This window comes from Hemitrygon akajei, chromosome 6 (genome assembly GCF_048418815.1).
Source record: "Hemitrygon akajei chromosome 6, sHemAka1.3, whole genome shotgun sequence".
In the NCBI taxonomy this organism is placed as follows: domain Eukaryota; kingdom Metazoa; phylum Chordata; class Chondrichthyes; order Myliobatiformes; family Dasyatidae; genus Hemitrygon; species Hemitrygon akajei.
Genome location: NC_133129.1, coordinates 100,541,335 through 100,567,660, shown reverse-complemented (window position 1 = coordinate 100,567,660; position 26,326 = coordinate 100,541,335). Strand labels below are relative to the sequence as shown.

Genomic DNA, 26,326 nt, shown 5'->3' with positions numbered 1-26,326 from the left:
CAATACAGCACCGGCTCTTTGACACAACAGGATACTCTGGTTTCAGGGACTCTGGACTTCTTGGAGCAGGGCAAAGAGCAGGGTTGAGTATCGGGAACGGGTTCCAAATTAACCCGTCAATGACAAAGAGCAGGATTGAATCTTCATGCCTGCGAATCTGGAATAGCCAACTCCAGAACGGAATCGGGGTCAGTATGAGTTCACTGTCGTTCTGTGTGTGAAATGCTTGCGTATTCCCTAACTGTCTGGCTGGCAGTTCAAGCCCCAGGCCCAGGGAGATGAACAGAAAGATTCAGGGTGGTGTTCCTGGTGTCAGTACTAAGCAATTCGCCCGTGATGCCATTGTGCACACCCGTATTTGTGCCAATGGGAATAGGAGGGGTGCCGCGGTAGTGTAGCGGTAAGCATGACACTAATACAGCTCAACGTGTTGGAGTTCGCAGTTCAATTCCAACGCTCTCTGTAAAAACTTTGTACGTCCTTCCCGTGAGTGCGTGGGTTTCCTCCAGGTGCTCCAGTTTCCTCCCACACTCCAAAGACGTACTGGTTAATAGGTTAATCGGTCACTGTAGATTGTCCTGTGACAATTTACTCGAGTTAGGTGGGTTGCTGGGCAGCGTGGGTCGTTGGGATAGACGTGCCTGTGCCACGCTCGATCTTTAAATAATAAAAAGATAGATCAGCACATACATAAGTAGGTAAAAAGATAGATAAGCTAAGACAAAACTCCATTTATCCTGAAGGAAGTTGTTGCAAGGTTGCTCAGTCAGAAATATAAACCTTAAAATACAAAATGTGAGCATTGAGGTACGAAAAAATACAAAATGTGCATTAAAAGGTAATAGTGCAAAATACAGATGTACAATGAAACCATATACTTATATATGTAAGGAGGAGGAGTTGTAGAGTCTTATAGCCATAGGGAGAAAAGATCTCCTGTGGCGTTCAGCAGTGCATCTCGGTGGAATGAGTCTGTTACTGAAGGTTTGACCAGTATGTCATGGAGGCGGTGAGAGTTAATGTCCATGATGCATAGATGGAAAGATGAATAAATAAATGGGTACGTAGATAGATAGAAATCAGCTATAGACCATAGGCCTTTGACAAGGTCCCACATGGCAGGTTGATCTGGAAAGTTCGGTCACATGGGATTCAGTGGGAGCTAGCGAGGCAGATTCAGAATTGACTCAGTGATAAGAAGCAGAGGGTGATTATTGAAGGTTGATTCTCTGAAGGGAGGCCTGTGATTAGTGGGTGCCCCAGGGTTCAGTGTCGGGACCTCTGTTAGTCATTATTTATGTAAATGATTTGGATCTGAGTGTCCGTGGGACAATTAATAAGTTTGCTGATGATACTAAGTTTAAGGGTCCTGAAGTAGGTCACAATGAATTACAAAGTGATCTTGATCAGTTAGAAAGCTGGGCTGAGGAATGGCAAATGAATTTCAACTGAGGGAAGTGTGGGGTGATGCATTCTGGGCAATCAAACCAGATAGGACCTATACAGTGATGGCAGGGCACTGAGAAGAATTGTGGACTTGGGAGTATGAGTGTAGAGTTCACTGAAACTGCCGGCACAAATAGGCAGAGTGGTGAAGAGGGTGTTTAACATCAGTTAGGGCACTGAGTTTAGTAGTAGGAACGTTATGTTACAGTTATACAGATTGTTCCTTGGATAACATGTGGGCTATTGTGTACAGTTTGATCACCCTGTGATAGGGAAAGATGTTGTCAAGCCGGGGAGGGTACAGGAAGAGGTTTACAAGGACGCTGCCTAGCGGGTCTCAGCTAGAGGGAGAGTTGGCCATGCTGGACCTTTATTCTCTAAGTGCTGGAGAATGAGTGGGGACTCACAGAACTTCATAAAATCATCAGGGATATGGATAAGGTCACTGTTTTTCCCCAGGGTTGGGGAGTCCAAAACTAGAGAATGCAAGAAGGGAGAAATTGAAAAGAGACCTGAGAGGTAACTTCTGCACACAGAGGGTGTTGAGTATCTGAAAAAAGCTGCCAGAGGAAGTGGTTGAGGTGGGTACAATTACAGGTTCAGGTTCAGATTTATTTATCACATTCAAAGTAAATTTATTATCAAAGTACATATATATCACCAAACACACCCTGAGATTCATTTTATTGTGGCCATACTCAATAAATCCATAATAGAATAATAACTATAATAGAATCAATGAAAGACCACACCAACTTGGGTGTTCAACCGGTCTGTAAAAGACTGTGCAAGAACAAAAAGAAAGAAATAATAACAATAAAGAAATAACCAATAAATATCAAGAACACAAGATGAAAAGTCCTTGAAAGAATGTTGTGGGAACACTTCAATGATGGGGCAAATGAATTTAAGTTATCCATTTTGGTTTAGGAGCCTGATGGTTGAGGAGTAGTAATTGTTCTTGAACCTTGTGGTGTGAGTTCTGGGGCTTCCTTGTGGCAACAGTGAGAAGAGAACCTGGCCTGGGTGGTGGGGGTCCCGATGATGGATGCTGCTTTCCTCCATGTAGATGTGTTCAATGGTGGGGAGGGCTTTGCCTGTGAAGAAGTAGGCCAGATCCACTGCTATGTGTAGGATTTTCCATTAATGTACATTGAAACATGCAGTGAAATTCATCGCTTGGATAGGTGGGGTGGAGGAGTGGAGCTTGGAGGGTTATGGGCCAAACTCAGACAAGTGGAACTAGCCAGGAGGATGCTGTGGCCAGTCTAGACAGTGCTGTAGGACTCTATAAATAATCAGTGAACCCGCCTCCACGAGGACCACAAACCTGCGTGCCTCAATGCCTCAAACCTGCATGCCTCAATGCCTCATGCCTCAATGCCACAAACCTGCGTGCCTCAATGCCTCAAACCTGCATGCCTCAATCACCCAGAGAGCTGCGTTGGCTGGAGTCAGGACTTTGTGCTTTGGCTCTCGGTAGGGTCACCCGTGCCAAACAGATCAAAGGGTAGAGGTCAGACTAAGAGTGGTCCACTGGACCTCCAGGTTCGGGGGTGCAGCTCAGGGCTATTAACCCTGACTGGTAAAACAATATTGGAAACAGCAGTGAAGGATTCTTCTACATCTGAGTGAGACAGTACGGACAGACAGAGATGGAGGGTCTTTCTTGCTGCCCTAAACACCAGCAGCGTAACAGGCAGTTAAAAAAGAGCAGTGTCAGGATAGTCCTCCAAAGGTCCAGTCTACCCTCCCAAGTGAACACAGGAGATCCTTCTGACCTTCCCTAAAACAAAGGGCAGTGCTGTAGCTAACTGAATCCTTCTGCCAACATTACTACAACAAAATCAAGAGTTTCTGCAGACGTTGGAAATCCGAGCAACACACACATACAAAATACTGGACGAGCTCAGCAGTCAGGCAGCTTCTGTGGAGGCTAACGAGCAGTCATGTTTAGGGCCGAGACTCTTCATCAGGACTTGAAAGGAAGTGAGAGAGAAGCCAGAATAAGACTGTGGTTGGAGGGGAAGAAGCTCAAGCTGGCAGGCGGTAGATGAGATTGGGTGGGGGAGGTGGGGGGAGGGGGCAAAACCCAATTACACCTCACGCCCAATTAACCCAACACTGCCCAATTACACCTCACGCCCAATTAACCCAACACTGCCCAATTACACCTCACGCCCAATTAACCCAACACTGCCCAATTACACCACATGTCCAATTAACCCAACACTGCCCAATTACACCTCATGCCCAATTAACCCAACACTGCCCAATTACACCACATGTCCAATTAACCCAACACTGCCCAATTACACCTCACGTCCAATTAACCCAACACTGCCCAATTACACCTCACGTCCAATTAACCCAACACTGCCCAATTACACCTCACGTCCAATTAACCCAACACTGCCCAATTACACCTCACGCCCAATTAACCCAACACTGCCCAATTACACCTCACGTCCAATTAACCCAACACTGCCCAATTACACCTAACGTCCAATTAACCCAACACTGCCCAATTACACCTCACGCCCAATTAACCCAACACTGCCCAATTACACCTAACGTCCAATTAACCCAACACTGCCCAATTACACCTCACGCCCAATTAACCCAACACTGCCCAATTACACCTCACACCCAATTAACCCAACACTGCCCAATTACACCTCAGGTCCAATTAACCCAACACTGCCCAATTACACCTCATGTCCAATTAACCCAACACTGCCCAATTACACCTCACGCCCAATTAACCCAACACTGCTCAATTAGCCCAACATTGCCCAATTACACCTCATGTCCAATTAGGATCCTCTTTATGTGAGAGGAATCCAGAGCACCCAATGGAAACTCACACAGTCATAGGGAGAATGTACAAACACCTTATGGGAATTGAACGTGGGTTGGTGGTGAGCACTGTGCTAGCCATGATGCTACTGATCGTTCCTAACACTAACTAACACATCCTGTTCACTGTCTGTAGACATGACAAATAAACTTGAACCTTGGATCTTGGAGTCTGATTTCCCAGACTGAGGTAACAAGTCTGGCCAATAATCATTGTGGAAAACAGTGTTGTTGTTGGTTGCAACTTAGCAGACAAGAGGGCCACCTTTAACGAGTCATTAATTAAGCAGGGATCTGGTCCTATAGACAGTCATCCCTGAAAGTGCCACACCTGCCCCTACACCTCCTCCCTCAATACCATTCAGGGCCCCAAGTGTCCTTCCAGGTGAGGGGACGCTTCACCTGTGAGTCTGTTGGGTCATCTACTGTACCTGGTGCTCCTGGTGTGGCCTCCTGTATGTCAGTGGGACCAGACATAGATTGGGAGACCGCTTCACTGGGCACTTACTCTCAATCCACCAGAAAAAGCGGGAACTCCCTGTGGCCACCTACTTCAATTTTACTTCCCATTCCCATTTCGACATGTTGGTCCATGGCCTCCTCTACTGCCATGATGAGGCCACACTCAGGTTGGAGGAGCAACACCTCATAGTCTAAACACAAAGTACACTGCAGATGCTGTGGTCAAATCAAGACGTACAAAAAAGCTGGATGAACTCAGCAGGTCGGGCAGCATCCGTTGACTGCTCATTTCAATGGATGCTGCCTGACCTGCTGAGTTCATCCAGCTTTTTTGTACCTCATATTCTGTCTGGGCAGCCTCCAACCTGATGGCATGACCATCGATATCTTGAACTTCCGGTATCTGCTTCCCCCACTCTCCCTTTACCATTCTCCATTCCCTGGTCCCATTTCCCTCTCTCACTTTATCTACTTACCTGCCCATCACCTCCCTCTGGTGCTCCTCCTACTCATTCCCTTTCTTCCGTGGCCTTCTGTCCTTTCTGATCAGATTTCCCCCTTCCCCAGCCCTTTATCTCTTTCACCAATGAACTTCCCAGCTCTTTACTTCATCCCCTTCCACCTCCCCGTTTCAACTATCTGCCTCCCCTCCCCCACCTTCTTCTCATCTCCCTTTTCCAGTCCCGATGAACGCTCTTGGCCCGAAATGTTGGCTGCGTACTCTTTACCATAGATGCTGCCTGGCCTGCTGAGCTCCTCCAGCATTTTGTGTGGATTACTAGTGACAGTCAGTTGCTCTTTTCAATTACTTCCTTCGATTCTCCTCCTGCTTATTGCAACCTCCCAGTAAGTTACCTCTTCCTGTTTTGATGTCAGGAGGCAGCTGTGACCTTGATCTGTGATGTCATTCTCTGACTATGCGATCCCTAAAACACAGCTTGTAGATTCAAGGTAGATAGCACTGCCCGTATTGTTGCTGTGCACATGAGTGTTTGTATGTATACAGAGAAGTATAAGGAGTGAACATCAAAAATCTGCAGACCTGGAAACCTGAAATAGAAACAGGAAATGCTGGAAATACTCGGGAGGTCAGGCAGTATTTGTAGACATATAAGATTTCTGTTTCATGTACACTGCAAATGCTCAAATATGTATTGGGAATATGTGTGAACTTCTTTAACGTCAGTGTATATGGTGTGCATTTAAGTCTGTTTTTGTATCTGCAAGTCTGCATGTGCATATAGTCGTGGCTTTGTGATATTACATAATTATCAAGTGAAAGACTACTGACACTGAGAATTTGATGTCCAAACAGGAAATTCAAGCAATGTTCAGCAGAGCAGATGGATTCCACAATCAATGGACTCCTTTTCAAGGAGCTTGTGTTCTCAATAATATTTTATTTGTTTATTAAGATTAATTGCTTTGTATTTGCACAAATTGTCCTTTTTTGCATGTTGCTTGTTTGTCAGTCTTTGTATGTAGTTCTTCATTGATTTTCTTCTATTGTATTAGTTAGGGGTAGCACAGTAGCATAGTGGTTAGCACGACGCTTTACAATGCAGGTGACCCGGGTTCAATCCCCGCCGTTACCTGTAAGGAGTTTGTACAGTCTCCCGTGGCTACATGGGTTTCCTCTGGGTGCTCTGGTTTCCTCCCACAGTCCAAAGTTGGTTAATTCGTCATTGTAAATTGTCCCGTGATTAGGCTAGGGTTAAATTGGAGGATTGCTGATTCTGAAAGAGTCATTGCTCTTCAACCACCAGGCTCCTGAACCAGTGTGGATAATGTCACTCAGCTCAACACTGAACTGATTCCACATCCGACAGACTCACCGTCTCGGACTCTACAACTCACGTACTCACTATTATTTATTTTACCTATTTATTTTTTTGCATTTACACAGTTTGCACACTGGTTACTTGTGTGCAGTTGTTCATTGATTCTGTTGCATTTCTTGCTCTACTATGAATGCCTGCAAGAACTGTGGATGCGAGAGCATCTGTGTGAGGTTGCAAGTGTTGCAGCCACAGCTGTGGGGAGAGTGCATGGGTGGTAAGTCAATGCATGGGAGTGTAGTAATATCCTGAAGACGTCAATGTGCCAGTACTCTGAATCTAATCAACGTGAGGCAATTTGCCAAAGATTTGTGTAAGGCAGGATTGGTTGCATGGGTTTTAGCAGGAAGTGGTGAAAAATATTCTGTGTTCGTGTGTCTCTCGCCACAAGCTGGCATGGGATTGTTGAAGCCAACCATAATTGGCCTTGGAGGAGAAAAATCTGTTGCTCCTTTCGAAGACTGACGTCACTCAACGGGCAGGCCATTAATCAATCCTAAATCTGGAGCCTATGATTGATAATCCCAAACACAAATACAAATCCGATCCTTTATTTTTATAGTGAGATAGAGCACGGAATAGGCCTTCAAGCTGCACCGCCCAGCACTCCCCAATTTCACCCGAGCCTAATCACGGGAAAACTTACAATGACCAATTGACCTAGGAACTGGAATGTCTCTGGACGGTGGGAGGAAACCCAAGGGGGGAACATACAAACTCCTTACAGGCAGCGGTGGGAATCCTGTTTGGAATTACTTGCTGAGAAGGTGGTCCGGTTGTATACGGGAGATGAAGGAAACCAGGCTTGTACTCCCTTGCGTTCAGAAGAATGAGAAGTAAGGGATAACGTGGCAGTATAGCGATTAACACTTTGCTTTATCGAGCCAGCGATCACCAGTCAAGGTTCGGTTCCGACCACTGCCTACAAGAGACATGTACATTATCTCTATAACTGCGTGGGTTTCCACCCAGTGCTCTGGTTTCCTCCCACATTCCAACGACATACAGGTTAGCGTTAGTGAGATGTGGGCATGCTCTGTTGGCGCCTGAAAGGTGGCAACACTTGCGGGCTGCCCCCAGCACATACTCAGACAGTGTTGGTTGTTGATGTAGAAGGTGCATTGCACTGAATGTTTTGATATTTTGTTAGACAAGTTACAAATAAAGTTAATCTTTAAGAGAGGAAACCTACCATCCTTACCCAGTCCTGTGCATCGGTGACTCCATAGTTCTGAACTGCCGCTGGAATCGTCCAGCAAGTGTCTCGGTTCAAGACCCAATAGGGATGAGCAGCAACATTAACATTAACTGGAACATTAAAAGAATTATGGAAAGGCGATCGTGCCTCCTTCATGGGCACCAGCCTCCCTACCATCCAGGACATTTTCAAAAGCCAGTATTCATCATTAAAGACCCCCACCACCCACGACCCTCTTCTCATCACCACCATCAGGGAGAGGGTATAGGGCCTGAAGGCACACGCTGAATGTTTTAGGAACAGCTTCACCCCTCTGCCATCAGATTTCCAAACGGTCCGTGAACCTACAAACACCAGCTCACTGTTTTGCTCTCTTACTGCACTACTTTTTTACACTTCATATTTAACTTATAGTGATATTTTTATATGTTGCACACTACTGCTGCCACAAAACAAAAAGAAACGATATACACTCAGTGACCTCTTTATTAGTTACCTCCTGTCCTCAGGCACAGAGCTGCCACTTACTGGACGTTTTCTTTTTGTGTCTCACTCCATTCTCCCTAAACTCTAGAGACTGCTGTGTATGAAAATCCCAGGAGATCAGCAGTTTCTGAGATACTCAAACCACCCTGACTGGCACCAACAAGCATTCCACGGTCAAAGCCACTTTCCTTCCCCATTCTGATGGTTGGTCTGAATTTCTTTCTCTTGTAAAGTTTAATGGCATTTGGCAGACCAGCATGAGGTGAATTAGCGCCACCTACTGAGTTGGAGTGCAGAGCAAAGAGACAGGAAGTACACCTACTAAATCCCTCCCTCTCGAAAAGAACTCAAACCATATCAAAAAGTCCAAAGCTTTTCAGAAAGTCGAATACACAATAATATAATATAATAAGATGGCAGTTATATTCTAACAAACTTTCAATATCAAACCATGTCTGTTCCAAAGATCTCAATTTAGATGTTTCCTTTGTACCTCACAGGAACAGCATTCAAACTTATGCTGTATTGTTCCTTGACACGTGCACACCCTACAAATACCCGTATCATGCATATTAATTCTGAACAAGGAGTTATTCAACCTAGTATGTCCATGCGTGCTATAATTTCTTCCGTACTTTCATACCCATGTCCCAGTTGAGTTACCACCATCCTCTGAATTTTATATAAATTACCTCCTTTCTTGTCCTTATCCCAACTTTGTTGCCACCGTGATTGAATCGAGTTTTTAATTATGGTTTCCATCTCCCCCCTTATGCAAAGGCACCACTACGTTTCCATCCTTAACTTTAAGTAATTGCTTGGGAAGAATATCTGCCATCGCATCTCCTTCAACCCAAACATGGACAGGAACCCATACGAAATGTATACACAGGCCTGGACCCTGCAGCCTCAATAAATGTTGTCCAATCTCAAGAAGAACTAAACCCTCTTAACTGTGTCTGAATGATTTTTGTGAACTGAGTTGTTGCCACGTGATTGGCCGATTAGATATTTGCATTAACGAGCAGGTATACAGGTGTGCCAAATAAGATGTCTGTGATAATAAACCTGATTCTGATTCTGTTCAGATCAGATTAAGAAAACCATCTTATTTCTAAATAAAATCAGATTAAGAAATGAAAAGGACTTAGGTGAGAACAAGGATCTGTCTGCTGTTGTAACTCTGTCACTGGTACGAGACTTTGGATTGACTGAGGTGGGAGTGTTGAAGAGCGCACCTGTTCTAGGGCAGGGATTCCCAACTTGGGGGTCTACTGCCCGCTCGGTTAATGGTAGGGGTCCATGGCATAACAAAGGTTGTTCTAGGGAGATGCAGTTGAGGACATCAGCAGCAAGGTGAGAAGGACAGGGGCTATCAGCAGCGAAAATGTCTTGGAGTCTCTCATTAGAGCCCGAGATAATGCCAGGCTCTTGAAGCTGAAGCTTGCCTCCAAATTGAAGACCTCCCCAGGCTCTCGCATGAATGCCAATAAAACTTTGCACATCTGATGTCAAACAAGCAATGTGCACCTTTTCAGTAGACGCTGAGTGTCTTCCCTGCTCTAGGGGATTCACCAGCCCACAAGCACTGGCTGTAAAACTTCTGCATTACTGTGATCTGAAACGGCAGCTGCCCTCACACGTCCATGTGCCTAGGTACTGGAATTATGGGGTGCGTGTGGTCAGCTCACACAACCTGCGCAGAATGATCAGCTACTCGTGCTTCTGGCAATATCCACGAGCAGGAGTTGCCAAGGCAGGTTCAAACTAAGCAAAGAAGTTGTCATCGGAGTCAGAATCAGGTTTAATAGCACTGGCATATGTCGTGAAATTTGTTAACTCAGTGCAATACATGATAATATAGAATAAAAAAAATAAAGCAAATCAATTACAGTAAGGATATTATGTATATTAAATTGTTAAATTAAAAATAGTGCAAAAACACAAATAATAAAAAAGTGAGGACAGCCTGGTTACTGTCACCCCCTGTTGTGAAGTCTGAACAAAGGAATGCAAATTTTATACTGAATTTGACTCATTGGATACAGATATTGACTAATTGTTCAAATTTTTTATTTGCATAATCAATCACTATCGTTTGTTCATTTTGTGCCATGTTGTATGACATAGGCAATCACGTCTCATGACCACGATAGTTCTTGGCAATATTTTTCTACAGAAGTGGTTTGCAATTGCCTTCTTCTTTACAAGACGGGTGACCCCAGCCATTATCCACACTCTTCAGAGACTGTCTGCCTGACGTCAATGGTCACATAACCAGGACTGGTGATCTGCACCGGCTGCTCATATGACCATCCACCACCTGCTCCCGTGGCTTCACGTGACCCTTATTCCAGAGGTGGGGGGGTGTGGTTGTGGTAGGGAGGGGGTTCTAAGCAGGTGTTACACCTTGCCCAAGGTGACCTGCAGGCTAGTGGAGGGAAGGAGCACCTCACACCTCCTTTGGTAGAGACATATCTATACCCCACCACAATCACACTATGATAATACAGGTGTTCATAGCCAATTCAACCACACATTAAAGTCCAATTATAATTCAGAATGAGTTTTAAAAACTGACGAATAGTAAGTGCCACCCTAGAAGCCTTCATTTGTGTCCTTGTCTTGTCTTGATATGCTAAATAGCTCCGGTCTCCTGCTGTGTAAAGGAGAACTAAGCTCTTCAAAAGCTTCTCTTGCCTGGGTTGACTGCTTACTACCTGTAAACACTCCTTGCCTGGACCATATCTTCACCTTCATCTTCTCAAAACTTCTACAAAGTGTCAGTAACTTCCTCTCCGTTTTCACTACCGTCAGTCATGCAAGTTCCGGGTGGAGACTCAGGGATATCATCACACTCAGATGTAGAAGGATACTTTACTGCTGTTTCTGTAACAATTTTGTTAGCCCTGAACTGAACCCCCGTAACCTGGAGGACTGCTGGACCACTCTTAGTCTGGTTTCTACCCCTTGACCTGTTTGGCATGCGTGACCCTCCCAAGATCTAAAGCGTAAAGCCCTGACTCCAGCCAACGTAGCTCTCACATGCCTCCAAAACCAACAATGTGTCAGATGATGGAAACCCGAATTCCAGCACGAACCCATGTTGCACGATGTGAGAGGAAGGGGCACAAAACGTTCCTTGCATTGACCCTGTTGTATTTCTTTCCAGTTGCATCATCAGGAGTTGAATTCGGCGAGGGATAAGCGGGATATGGAGCAGCGGCACACTGTCATCAAGCAGAAGGTGAGACTCAGCAACCACGCAATTATACTAGGGCTCACTGTCAACACAGGCCAACCAGGGAAACGAGCACGGGACAAACTCTTCCTTCTTGCTGACCCACCAAACTTTTGCAAGTAGTGACAGCACCAGTTAGGTACAATAAAAAGCTCCTTTTCGAACGTCCTATCACACACTCCCAGGACGAGGCCAACAGCAGCTGAATACAGAGGAAAGGTTATCTGCGTTGTCCTATCACACACTGCCTCCACAATGGAAGAAATGCAGAGAAATACTGACCTATACATAAGGGTTACCATGGTAGCATAGCGGTTAGCGTAACACTGTTATGGCGCCAGCGATCAGGGTTCAATTCCCAACGCCGTCTGGAAGGAGCTTGTACATTCTGTCTGTGACCACATAGGTTTGTTCTGGGTGCTTCAGTCCTCCCACATTCCAAGGGGTTAGAATGGTTACTGCTGGCATTTAGGGCAACGATGCAGGTCATCCATCTCCGTCTATTCCTGGCCATATACTGTCACACTCAGGTGTAGAAGGATTCTTCATTGTTGTTTCTGTCATTTTTATTTGCCCACTTGAACCCCTGAACCTGAAGGACCAGTGGGTCACTTTTAGTCTGACCTCTACCCTTTGACCGGTTTGGTATGGGTGACCCTACCAAGAGTCAAAGCATAAAGCCCTGACTCCAGCCAACAACGCTCTCTGGGTCATTGAGGCATGCAAGCCTCCAAACCACGACAAGATTGAAGTCCTCTTGGTGGATGGTTTAGAACACAGAATAGGAAATTCTACAACACAGTACAGGCCCTTTGGCCTACAATGTTGTGACCTTTTAAACTACTCTAAGATAAATCTAACCCTTCCCTCCGACATAACACTCCATTTTTCTTTCATACATGTGCCCATCTAATAATTTCTTAAATGCCCCTAGCATATCAACCTCTACTTCCACCCCTGGCAGGGTGTTCCATGTACCCCCACCCTATGTGTAACAAGACTTACCTCTGTCTTCCCCCGATACTTTCGTCCATTCTAAGTGAAGCACAGGCCATCGATGACGTCCCGTCTCCATCACTGTCTGAAGCTGGTGGTACGGTTGGCTCTAACTTGGTCTATACTGCTTCCCCAGAGCCCTGTTGGCCAGCCTTACCCGTTTCCACCACTAGGGGTGGGCTTTCAGAAGCTTTTTCCATTTGTACTTCTCACCAAAGCCTTGAACTGGGCTACCTCCATAAAGCTGGAGTTGTCATTCTGGGCAACCCTACATTTACCCAGTGGGAAGGAATCTCGTTCCGTTCCCGTTCTGCAGATCCCTCAGTAATGGGACCAAAATACAGAGCTCTTCTGTGTTTATGTTTCCTAACTCCAAAACGTAAAATTAATTGAAAGAAAAACAAGGGAGTTAAGAGATGTGAGATTTACTTCATGTTTTATTTTAAACGAGGCAACACGTATCACATGGTAGTGTAATTAGAAAATAGAATAGTACAGCACATTACAGGCCCTTTGGCCCACAATGTTATGCCGACCCTTAAACCCTGCCTCCCTTATAACCCCCCACCTTAAATTCCTCCATATACCTGTCTAGTAGTCTCTTAAATTTCACTAGTGTATCTGCCTCCACCATTGACTCAGGCAGTGCATTCCACGCACCAACCACTCTCTGAGTAAAAAACCTTCCTCTAATATCCCCCTTGAACTTCCCTCCCCTTACCTTAAAGCCATGTCCTCTTGTACTGAGCAGTGGTGCCCGGGGGAAGAGGTGCTGGCTGTCCACCCTATCTATTCCTCTTAATATCTTGTACACATCTATCATGTCTCCTCTCATCCTCCTCCTCTCCAGAGAGTAAAGCCCTAGCTCCCTTAGGTATGCAAGTCATACATAATTACACTATTTATCATTACATAGGGGGGAGTCATTCTGCTTGGCAGGTGAGACTTGTGGCTGTGAAACAACCTCAGGATCTAGGGCTTCCTCCGTGGAGGTTGTAGGAGTCGACTCTGGGACTGCAGGAAGTGGTTCCGACAGCCCTGGACACCTTTCTTCTCCAACAATTTACTCTGTTCTCCTGAGCTTATCGATGTGCCATCTCCACTGTGTAGGAGAGGGGTCCTGTTCTGTCTTTAATCTTGTTGAGTACCCACTTTTGATCATGTATGTAGTCCCTCAGCAGGACTGCTTGTCCAGGAGTGAAACGTCAAACCTCCTTGTTTGTAGAGCCCTCAGTTTGTCTCAGCTGTTTGTCCTGCAAACAACTTCTGAGACTGGGTTTGAGGAGATGCAGGCGTGACTGGGTTTGAGGGTGACCCAGGAAAAGCATGGCTGGTGAGTTGTTGGCTGTAGAGGGTGTTGCATTGAGATATGTAAGGAGGCAATAGATGAGCCTCTGATTCAGTGTCAGTGTAGTGTGTTCAACTGAGCTAGCAAAACTGAGGGAATTGGGATTTCTGTTGCACATTCCAGCCACTTTGGGTTGCCGTGGAGACCTGAGAGCATGTGGGGTCTTTTCTGATCTCCCTTTGGATCATCTCTGCCGTAAAAGAGAGACTTTCGATTTGCATTAGGGAGAATATGTCAAGATGAATGTCCTCTTTTGTAAATTTTTCAGATATTTCCTTTCCCAAGGGTAAACGGGACAATCCATCAGCATTTCCATGATTAGTTGTCCTGAAATCAATCTTGTAATTGTGTCCTCCAAGAAGCAGAGCCCATGGCTGCTGATGTTAGTGGAATAACCCTTCGTGGATTGAGAATGGACACTAGTGGTTAATGATCAGTAATGAGTGTAAACTCTCTCTCATACAGGTACTGGTTGAAACATTCTACACTCCAAACCAGACTCGAGCCTCTCTGTCAATCTGTGCATAATTTTTCTCTGCAGTGATAAGGGAAGGTGATGCAAAGGCCTATGGGGGTTCACTTCCATCACTCAGAACATGGAACGTGACTGCACCTATGACATAAAGTGGGGGATCACAGGCGAGCTTCACTGGATGACGTGGATCATAACGTGTCAGTACTGTGTCCGATGTCACTATTTCCTTTACCTTTGTGAAAGGTACCTCACGCCGCTTTGTCATTTCTTCCCGATCTGCAGTAATGAGTTCAAGGGCTGGAGCACAGTGCAGGAACCTGTAACAGTCATTGACAATCCTAAAAAGGACTGCAGCTGTGACACGTCCTTTGGGGCATTCACCACTGCTTGAATTTTCTCAGCACACTTGTGCAATTCTGTGCGCCAGTGGTGTGACCACAGTAAGTGATACTGGTTTGGGGAATTTACGCTTACCGCATCATGCTCTGAGCCCATTAGCTTCTAAGTTCTTCAACATTGTCCTTATATTTTGGAGAAATATCTTGTCATCCTTACCGGTAACAATGATGTCATGCAGGTAATACCAAGTGCCTGGGCAGCCTTGCACCACAGGTCCGTCACTTGGTGCCAGAGTGCTGGTGCAGATGCTACTTCAAAAAATATGTCTATTATAGTGAGTGTTTATGAAGAGAAGCACTTTGACTCTTCTTCCATCTCTATCTGTAGGTAGGCCTCAGCCAAGTCCACTTTGCTGAAATGTTTCCCTCTAGAAACGTTTGCAAAGAAATCCTCTATCCTTGGCAAAGCACATTGATCTACTTTCAGTACTGGGCTGATGGTGACCCCAGATCCTGACAGACACATTTTTCTTGGCTGCTGGGATCCTGACATTGCCACTCAACCTTGGAAAGAATTCCTTCAGCCTCCATGCGATCTAGTCCACTGGCTACTTTATTTTGGGTGGTCTAAGGGCTTTGCAAAACTTGGGTGTGCATTTACCCTTAAGACTATTTAACCCTTGATATGTCTGAGTAATCCAATGCCATCCTTGAAGACTGCTGTGCCATTGTCCAGCACCTCTCTTAATTCACTTTCAGTTGATGCCATTGCAGGGGATGAGGCATGCAAATGGTGGATGGATCTCCAATCAAGTTGTAGTTGTCTCAGCCAATCACAACCTCACAATGCTGGTCCCTCCTGTTTTGACAAAATACAGGCTCAATGTGGCTTGTTGTTTGTTGTATTTCACTGTTACGAATGTCGTTCCCACAGGAGTTAACTTTTCAACAGTATAAGTACTTAGTTGGATATCTGCAGGCTTCAGTTTAGTATATTTGAATAACTGAAACTGCTGAGTCAGTGTCCAATTCCATTTTAATTAGTTTGTCATTCACTTCTGGTGGAAGCCATATTCCTTGTCAATTGTTAGTTTTCACATTGTAAATCTCAAGGCTACACAATCCTGTGTCGCTCTCATCATTGTCATATTTTTCATCAATAGCATGCAGATTAGTTCTCTTTTAGAAACTGCAACTTGACTTTTTATCTTTTTCTCTTCCCTGTGCAGTCCATTTATTTTTTGTCTGCCTGATATGCACATGTATGTGCCCTACTTTGCTGCATTTTCCACAAGTTTCAACCCTTAAACTACATTGTATGTGAACCCCTGCGACAACAGTAGCACAATTTGTTTGGCCAGGCTGGTTTCTGTTTAGAATTAGCAATTTTGTTCATGCTCACTTTCGATCTTGAATGCCACTCAATTGCTGTTTCCATTGATACAGCTATTTCAACTGTTCTTTGAAATGTAAGCTGTGTTCAGTTAAGAGCTGTTTTTGAATGCTTTCTTATCAGAGTCCACAAGATAAACAATCCCTCGGTGAATCATTAAGCCCATCACTGAAATAACAATCTTGGACAACCTCTTCAATTCAACCATGTGCACTGAAATGGACACCATCCTCTTCCTAAAAGAAAGCTGAAACACTCTGCAGTCAACAATAGTTTTAGTTCTGAATGTTCTACTTTCACAATATCAGAAAAGCTCATTTCAGCTGATTTTGTTGGAGCTTTGGTGCAAACTGTATGCATTTAAACCCAATGCACTCAGCAAAATTGGCACTCACTTCAAAATTTCAAATTTCAAAGGTCCAATTTGATGTCAGAGAAATGTATACAATATACATCCTGAAATGCTTTTACTTCACAAACATCCACAAAAACAGAGACGTACCCCAAAGAATGAACGACAGTTAAATATAAGAACAGCAAAATCCCCCCAATGCCCCTCTCTCCTTTGCGTAAATGGCAGCAAGTAACAATACCCCCCCCCCCACCGGCAAAAAGAAGCATCAGTACCCACCACCGAGCACTCAAGTGTGAGCAAAGCAACAGTAAAGACACAGACTTGCAGTTACCCCAAAGACCGCGTTTCACCTGACATTCGACATATCACAGGTTCTCTCTCCCTAATAAGGGAGAAGGGGGTGTCTCTATTTTTCACCGGGGGGGGGGAGACATAACAATTCACTGGTTTACAATGTTAGAAGTCTGTTACTTGGCTTTCCTCGAGCTCTGTGCCTGAAAATTGCAAAGGTTCCGGGTCTTCGGGCCCACAGCTGTAGATTTTTCAACTGCCCCAATGACACATGAGTCTCCTGCCGTGACACCGACCCTCGATCCGCCCGTCTCCAGAGCACGGAGATCTTAGGCTTCCGGATCCAAGCTGGACTCTCAGGCTGAATCCTTGTGTGCCGAACAGCAGCCAGACCTGAAACCCTGAGAGCGGGTCCCATTCCCACAAAGAACCGAAGCCAGCGTGTAACTCCAGGTCAGGGTCTTCAGAAGAACCCTGAAAGGAAAAAATAAAGATATTAAAGATGGAAATAGAGCTGTTTCCGAAGATGCAAGCAAGGGAGTTGCCGCTTAGCGCCATCCTAACTTCACTCAGCATCATTGGCTATTCCATTTGTTTCAAAATCCACTCAGTATACAACTTGATATGCAGTGGATCTCATCTATCTTTCTGATGTAGCCAGCCATTTCTGCTTGATTTTAATGATTATTATCACATGGTACTCATTGCTTATGAACCCATGAACTCTTCCATTTTCTGCCTTTTTTTAACTGGATCGTGTCTTCCCTTCTGAAGATTACACGCTGTGCTGCTGTTTGATACGCGGCCATTTCTTCCTGTACTTTGTATTTAACACAAACGTCACACTGAGATTCAACAGGCAAGTGGGTTTTCCCTCACTCCTTTCCTCCCACTCCCTTCCTCCATATTGCTATCTCTCCCTCTTCCTTCCCCCCCTCCATATTACTACCCTCCCTCCTCCCTCCCTCTCCCCTCCATATTGCTGTCCCCTCCTCCCTCTTCCTCCCCCTTCCATAATGCTGCCCCACTGCATATTGCTGAGGTGGAGTTCACACACCAGGAGCGAGGGCATCAGGGGGACAATAATCACTGATGATGTTTGAGTTTATGGGCTAGACTTGGCCATTGAAAAACAGGACAACTAGAGTCTCTGCCCCTTTCGACTGTCAATGCTCCCTCGCAGACACTATTTACAGGTTCAGAGAAGAACCAACAACAGAAGATTAATTACAGGGATGCTTGAGGTGACCGTGATATGTCAAATGAAACAGTCCTGTGATTGCAGTGGTGTAAGTGCCCGTGCTGAATTTATTTTGAAGGATTAACTTTATTTGTCTGATGTACCTCGAGTCACTGAAACATATTGTGAAATGCGTCATTCTGCATCAGTGACCGAAACGGTCCGAGCCCGCAAACACCGGCCCACTTCCAGCACCAACGTAGCATGCTCACAATTTACTAACCCTAGCCCGGACGTCTTTGGACTGTGGGAGGAAACCCACACGGTCACGGGTAGAGCGTACAAACTCCTTGCAGGGAGCAACAGGAAGTGAAACCGAAACTTAGAGATGACACCGTAAAGCATTGTACCAGCCGCTAGGCTACTGTGTCAAATGGTTGTGGGGATGGTACCAGCTAAAGTGTTCTGGTTTAATTAAAATTTTTACCTTCCACAGGATGTGATTTATGATGATTCATTGATGGAGTTTAACATGGAGGCCCCGAACGGTGTTGTAATGGAGGGTTACCTGTACAAACGAGCGAGCAATGCCTTTAAAACATGGAACAGGTGCTGTAATCATCCTTTACCTCTTGTGAAAGATGTGCATACTGCAGTCCCATACTGCTTCTCGGTCCAAGTCCGTCGGGTCCTCGGTCCAGCTCTCTAGTCTGGGGAAGGTCCTTCCTCACAACCGTGGCCTGATGGGCAAGAGCCTTATCCCCAAGTTTTTACCACCAGCTTTGTTAGAAGGAAATCAGAAAAAAGTCTGTAGGACAAAGGGAATATCTGTGATGGATGAGGACAGCAGTGCTGTGGGAATGAGTTGTGCAGCAACGCACACAAATCCCAGCTGGCCAGGCAGCATCTCCAGAGAGTCAGCGTTTCAGGCCAAGACCCTTCATCGCTTGCATTTATATATAGAAAGATAATGAAGTGAGTGAACAGGGTATGGGAGTAGAGTAAATGGTTTGTTTTATTTGTTTATTTATTGAGATAGAGCGTGAAATCGGCCCTTCCAGCCCTTCAAGCCGCGCTGCCCAGAAACCCCGATTTGACCCTTTCCTAATCACAGGACAATTTACAATGACCAATTAACTCCACCACCCGGTACGTCTTTGGCCTGTGGGAGGAATCCCACGCGGTCATGGGGAGATCGTACAAACTCCTTCGAGGCAGCGGTGGGAATTGAACCTGGGTTGCTGGTACTGTGCTGCCCCACAGAGTCTGTTACATAGTTTACATTTCATGGCCTTCCTGTGCTATAGTTTTTGTTTCTAGTGGTCTGTGTCGATTAGCTTAGATGGTGGGGGAGGTGTGGCCCCATTGAGTGGAGAGAGACATGGGCTGCCCACTCTGATGGCCCACTGCTCTTGATAAAATCCTGCTTTTCCTGAGCTGCCGGGTATTTAGTTCCTGTCTTCATTGTTCTGATCTCACTGATGACTTCTCTGTTCACAGACGGTGGTTTTCCATCCAGAACAATCAGCTGGTGTACCAGAAAAAGTTAAAGGTGAGACAGTAAGGAAGGTGGAGTTTCTGATTTTCAGTAAATTTGAAGGAGATGCTTCTCGGCTTGAAGCTCTGTGAACAAAGGGGAGAGGGATTTATAACACCTTCAGCAGCCTCAGGCTTCCAGAAGCACTCCACAGCCGGTGAAGCATTTTCAAAGTGTACTTACTGACTGCCCGATACACCACTCGTGTTTAGAGCAGCAAATGAAGGTCCTCCATCTCTGGTGGTGCTCAGCATTTCCTTCATCGTGTCAGTAGCTTCCTCTCGGTTTTCACTACTGTCACTCGTGCACGTCCCAGCTGGAGACTCAGGAATACTGTCACATTCAGATGTAGAAGGATTCTTCACTGCTGTTTCCATAACTGTTTTGTTTTGCCAGTCAGGGTTGTTGGCCCTGAGCTGAACCCCTGAACCTGGAGGTCCAGTGGACCACTCTTAGTCTGACCTCTACCCTTTGACCTGTTTGGCACGGGTGACCCTACCGAGAGCCAAAGCACAAGGCCCTGACTCCAGCCAACGCAGCTCTCCGGGTCATTTAAGCCTCCAAAACATGACAAAGTTGTGGTCCTCTTGGAGGTTTCAAAGTATAGCCCCCCTCATAATATGGGCAGAAGGTGGGCAATCTATGTAGAACAAGCTCTCTACATTGGTGAGACCAAGCACGGCGAGGTAACCTCTTTGGCGAACCCCTGCCACGAGTATCTTCCAATCAATGGGAAGGGGGTCCCAGCACCCCTTCCACACTTGGCTTCTCTGTATACGGCCTCCCTCACGTCAGAGTAAGGCCAAACACAAAGTAGGGAGACAGTGCCACATATTCTGCTTGGCTTGTTTACCAGTTGACGACATTCAGCTATCTACACTGAACTCCGTAAGTTCAAATCTCACCATCTCTTACCATCTTGTACTCTTTCTCCACTCCCCCCCCCTCCCCCTGCCACCTTCCTATTCTGGCTTCATCCCTCTTCCTTTCCAATCCTGATGAAAGGTCTCAGCCCAAAACATCAGCTGTTTATTCTTCCCTGTAGATGCTGGCTGCCCTGCTCAGTCCCTCCATCACTGTGTGTGTGTTACTCTAGATTTCCAGCATCTGCAGAATCTCTTGTGTTTGTAATGTCAGGAAACCAGCTCCCCTCCTCTCTCTTTCTGATCTACCTCGATTCCCTCACACACACACACTGTTCTTCTCGAGCCCTTTCGTCTCTCAGTTCCTTTTACTCCGTCGCCCACCCCTTCCCAACCCCCACTCTTCCCGTATCTCCCTTAATATGGTTTCTCTTCATCCTCCTGTTTTGCCATTCGTCAAACTTCCCAGTTTGTTGTTGGCAGCACCCCTCACCTCCTGGCATCCATCACTACTCCGCCCTTCCCTCCCATCCGCCAATCAACCCCGCCTCATCTGGATGCACCTATCACCTACCAGCTCTTGCCCCTACCCTCCCCCTTCACCTCATTATGCACACTGCCTCCCCTCTACCCATTCAGTCCCGGTGAAGGTCTCAGCCTTCCAGTTCCCAGGTGGCAACCCCCACCACCCAGGACACGCCCTCTTCTCATTGCTACCATCAGGAAGGAGGTACAGGAGCCTGAAGGCTCAACGATTCAGGAACAGCTTCTTCCCCTCTGCCGTCTGATTTCTGAAAGGACACCGAACCCATGAACAACACCTCACTGCTTTTTTGCAATAATTATTTGATTTAACTTTATATATAAAGCTTTTATTATTATGTATTGTAATATACTGCCTCCATATAACAACAAATTTCACAGCATATGCCAGTGATATTAAACATGAATCTGATTCTATTATTGCTGCCTGACCCATTGACTTCAGCCAGCAGCCTGATCTTCTGTTTCTAATTCGGGTATCCAGAGCACAGAATAATACAACCCTTCGGCCCACAAGGTCGTACTGACCTTATAACTGAGATCAATCTAACCGTTCCTCCTACGTAGCCCTTCCTCTATTTTTCTTTCATCCATGTGCCTATTTCAGAATTTATGAAACGTCTCTAATGTGCCTGTGATGTATCTTTAGCAGGACATCCCACGGTCCCACCTGACTTACCTCTGACAATTCCCCAATCCCATACTTTCCTCCAGTCACCTGAGAGTGATGGCCCTCATATTAGTGACAACATCACCAAGTAGAATGGACAGCCACCCTCTGCCTTCAGTGGGCAAGCCAGTTCTGAATCCACATGGCCAAACTTCCCTTGATCCCATGCCTCCTGACTTTCCGAATGACCGACTTTCTGAATTGTCCTTCAAATCTGGCCGGGTGCTAAGAATTAGATGAATGTGTTTGAGAGGTGAATATTGGTCGTCACGCCAGGGAGAATGCCATTTCTTTCTAAAGCCTTTCAATCCACCTGAGAAGGCAGATTTATTTGACTGAAAATGTCCCCACACACCCAACAGTTCAGTGCTTCCATACTGAAGGAAGCTGGAACCTCGCATGGTCACGGAGAGGATGTTCTAGAACTGCTTACAGAACCCTGGTCACCGATTGCTGGTGCTGTAGAGTGCTGCGTTAACCACTGCTCTTCTGCACCCACGGATGTCCAGCCAACCAGTACGTTGACTGAAGCTGTACCTTCTCTCTGCTCTGGTTAATGTTACAGGACAACCTAACAGTGGTAGTGGAAGACCTTCGCCTGTGCACAGTCAAAACTGGAGTTGACAATGAGCGGCGATTTTGCTTCGAAGTAGTGTCCCCCACAAAGTGAGTACTCTTTAAAACAAATTTAACATAAAAATCTGGCCACTAGAAGGTAGACGCTTCTTCCTGCAGCCTGCATGGACAGCTGCTTTCTGCAGATTTCCTAGCACTCGATGACACTGCGTTATGTACAATGCAATGAAGTCACTTCCTCTCTTTCAAGCTATTCCGTCATTCTTTACCTCCGCCCTTTGGTTTGGTGTTCCTAAACAGTTCATTCTTTATAGCTGACTTGGATTAGAGCTCAGGATAAATCAACAGTTGTGTCCATTGGGAAAAACAACAAGTATTTCTCACTGAATCAACACACACAAAATGCTGCAGGAACTCAGCAGGTCAGGCAGCGTCTCTGGAAATGAGCAAATAGTTTCAATGTTTCAGGTCGAGAACCTTCTTCAGGACTGAGAAGGAAGGGAGAAAGAAAGATGCCAGAATAAAAAGGTGGGGGGGAAGGGGAAGGAGAACCTTCTTCAGGACTGAGAAGGAAGGGAGAAAGAAAGATGCCAGAATAAAAAGGTGGGGGAGAAGGGGAAGGAGGTGAGCTGAAGGTGATCGGTGAAGCCAGATGTGGGGGAAAGGTCAAGGGATGGAGAGGAAGGAATCTGATAGAGGACAGCGGACCATAGGATAAAGGGAAGGAGGTGGTGACCCGGGGGGGGGGGGCAGGGGGGTGTGATAGGCAGGTGAGAAGAGGTTGGTCAGTGAGGGGAATAGAGGAAGGGGGTAGGTTTGGGGCTATCCAGATGGAATATAAAGTGTTGCTCCTCCACCCTGTGTGTGGCCTCATCTTGGCACAAAGGGAGACCATGGACTGACATGTTGATATGGGAATGGGGAATGGAATTAAAATGTTTGGTCACTGGGAAGTCCCATCTGTGAAAGTATCTCAAAATCTTTTCTGCCATGCCCTCTTGGGAACTTATGGAGCTCAGTAAAATCACCCAGACTCTTCCAAACACCAGCACAGCCAACCTGTTCAGCCTCTTTTAACATGACAGCTCCCTCATAGCAGGAATTAGTCTGATGGGTCTCTTATGACCTCGCACATCTCAAAGGCCTGTTGATTGGAAGGGGACTGACCACTGTAGGTGGGCGGTAGGACAGCCAATTGGCTGAGTTTCTGGGAATAGTTAAGAACCTTACTCCCTGGAGCTTAGGAGAATGAGGAGAGATCTTACAGAGGTATACAAAATTATGAGGGGTATAGATAGAGTCATAGAACAGTACAGCACAGAAACAGGCCCTTCAGCCCATCTAGTCCATGCCAAACCATTCTAACTGCCTATGTCCATCAACCTGCACCAGGACCATCACCCTCCATACCCCCATTAAAATCAAGCTCATATGCACCTCTTGTGCTGGCATATTATTCCACACTCTCACGATCCTCTACGTGAAGAAGTTCCCTTCATTTTCCTCTTAAACTTTTCACTTTTCATCCTCAACCATGACCTTGTTACACAAGCGTGGTGGTGGACGAACCCAAGTGCAGAACATGGGCATGGAGGCAGAGTCAGGAGGCGTTACTAACATAGCGAGCGTGGAATCAGTATCCAGGAGTGATGCTAGACTTAGAACTGGCAGTCCCAAGAACCATGAAACAAGGTTACTGGCAGCTCCTTGTGCTCTCAGGATTTTTATCCTACATTTGCTGTTGGAAAGCAGGTGTTTGTAGTTAGTGGAACCTGGGAATGATTGGAATTAAACGAGGTGATTGAGGCCCAATTCCTGAGGAAGATAGCCAAGTGGGCGATTGCCAGAAGGGACCATGTCATCCCACCCAACCTCAGTGGAAAAAGCCTGCTTGCATTTACCCGATCTTTACCCCTCATAGTTTAGCATACCTCTCAAACTTCTACGTTCTGAGGAATAAAGTCCTAATCTATTCAGTCTTTCCCTGTAACTCAGGTCCTCCAGACCCAGCAACATCCTTGAAAATTTTCTCTGCACACTTTCAACTTTATTTACATTTTTTCTGTACGTAGGTGACCAAAACTGCACACAATACTCCAAATTTGGCCTCACCAACATCTCATTCATCATCAACATAGCATCCCATCTCCTGTATCAATACTTTAAGTTAGACAGACAGACATACTTTATTGATCCCGAGGGAAATTGGGTTTCGTTACAGTTGCACCAACCAGGAATAGAGTAGAAATATAGCAAAATAAAACCAGAAATAATTAAATAAGTTAATCATGCCAAGTGGAAATAAGTCCAGGACCAGCCTATTGGCTCAGAGTGCCTGACACTCTGAGGGAGGAGTTGTAGTTTGATGGTCACAGGCAGGAATTACTTCCTATGATGCTCAGTGTTACATCTCGGTGGAATGAGTCTCTGGCTGAATGTACTCCTGTGCCTAACCAGTACATTATGGAGTGGATGGGAGACATTGTCCAAGATGACATGCAGCTTGGACAGCATCCTCTTTTCAGACACCACCGTCAGAGAGTCCAGTTCCACCCCCACAACATCACTGGCCTTGTGAATGAGTTTATTAATTCTGTTGGTGTCTGCTACCCTCAGCCTGCTGCCCCAGCACATAACAGCAAACATGATAGCACTGGCCACCACAGACTCGTAGATCATCCTCAGCATCGTCCAGCAGATGTTAAAGGACCTCAGTCTCCTCAGGAAGTAGAGATGGCTCTGCCCCTTCTTGTAGACAGCCTCAGTGTTCTTTGACCAGTCCAGTACGTAATCCTCCACCATGTCCACACTGACCCCTTGGATGGAAACAGGGATCACCGGTGCCTTAGCCCTCCTCAGGTCCACCACCAGCTCCTTAGTCTTTTTCACATTAAGCTGCAGATGATTCTGCTCGCACCATGTGACAAAGTTTCCCACCGTAGCCCTGTACTCAGCCTCATCTCCCTTGCTGATGCATCCAACTATGGCAGAGTCATCAGAAAACTTCTGAAGATGGCAAGACTCTGTGCAGTAGTTGAAGTCCGAGGTGTAGATGGCGAAGAGAAAGGGAGACAGGACAGTCCCCTGTGGAGCCCCAGTGCTGCTGACCACTCCGTCTGACACACAGTGTTGCAAGCGCACGTACTGTGGTCTGCCAGTCAGGTAATCAACAATCCATGACACCATCCACCTGCATCACTGTCAGCTTCTCACCCAGCAGAGCAGGAATGCCAATGTGCCAAAATCTTTCTTTACAACCCAATATACCTGTGAATTAGGGTTAATGCAAGCAGGCTTTTTCACTAAGGTTTGCGTGAGACTAGAACTAGAGGTCACAGGTTAAGGGTGAAAGGTGAAGTACTTAAGGGGAATCTGAGAATGGTGCAAGTGTGGAAGGAGCTGACAGTGTAAGTGGTGGATATGGGTTTGAGTGTGAGAATTAAGAGAAGTTTAGATAAGTACATGGATGGGAGAGATACAGAGGACTATCTTTCAGGTGTGAATCGATGGGACCAGGCAGAATAACTGCGTACAGTAGATGGACCGAAGGGCCTGTTTCTGGGCTGTGGTGCTCTGTGACTGTACATGTGGTATCATGAAGCCAGTTTCTCTGTGGATAAAACACATCGGCAGATTATGTAGTCAGGTCCCTGACCCTTGCTCCAGTGTTAACGTTGTAGAAGTAGATGGGTCAGCCATAGCTAAGAAATCATGCCCCAGCGTTGGAGAGGTCAACGATCCTGTGGATGAAAAGGTTAGCAAGTGAGAAGTGTTTGATAGCTCTAGGTCTGAGCCTACCGGTGTTTAGAAAAACTCATTGATACCTGAAAGGCCTAGATAGAGTGGCTGTTGAGAAGATCCTTCCCATTGTGGGAGATTTGATAGTAAGGGGCTACAGCCTCAGAATAGAAGGATGCCCATTTAGAACAGGGATGAGGAGGAATTTCTTTTGCCAGAGGCTGGCGAATATGTGAAGGGCGTCATTGGGTATATTGAAAGCGGAGGGTGATAGGTTCTTGATTAATAAAGGTGTCAAAGGTTATAGGGAGTAAACGGGAGAATGGGGTTGAGAGGGATAATAACAGCCATGATGGAATACCAGAACAGACTCGATGGGCCAAATGACCTAATTCTGCTCCTATGTCTTATGGTCTTACAGCAGGAGAGCCATCTGCTGCGTACAACAGACAGACCCTCAGAATCAGAGGAGCTGGGCCCACTGCAGAGTCTT

General features: G+C 46.0%; 1 protein-coding gene across 1 annotated transcript in view; it reads left to right on the top strand.

Moving 5' to 3' along the window:
- The first annotated feature begins 5,833 nt into the window (after window positions 1-5,833).
- The window catches only part of LOC140729345 (arf-GAP with coiled-coil, ANK repeat and PH domain-containing protein 2-like), a 61,137-nt gene continuing 40,644 nt past the window's right edge, over window positions 5,834-26,326 (top strand). The window contains exons 1-5 of the mRNA XM_073048991.1: window positions 5,834-5,855; window positions 11,462-11,536; window positions 18,403-18,515; window positions 19,407-19,458; window positions 22,085-22,185. Of these exons, the coding sequence (XP_072905092.1) occupies window positions 11,504-11,536; window positions 18,403-18,515; window positions 19,407-19,458; window positions 22,085-22,185 (299 nt within the window). The 5' untranslated portion in view covers window positions 5,834-5,855; window positions 11,462-11,503. The remainder of the gene's footprint in view (window positions 5,856-11,461; window positions 11,537-18,402; window positions 18,516-19,406; window positions 19,459-22,084; window positions 22,186-26,326) is intronic.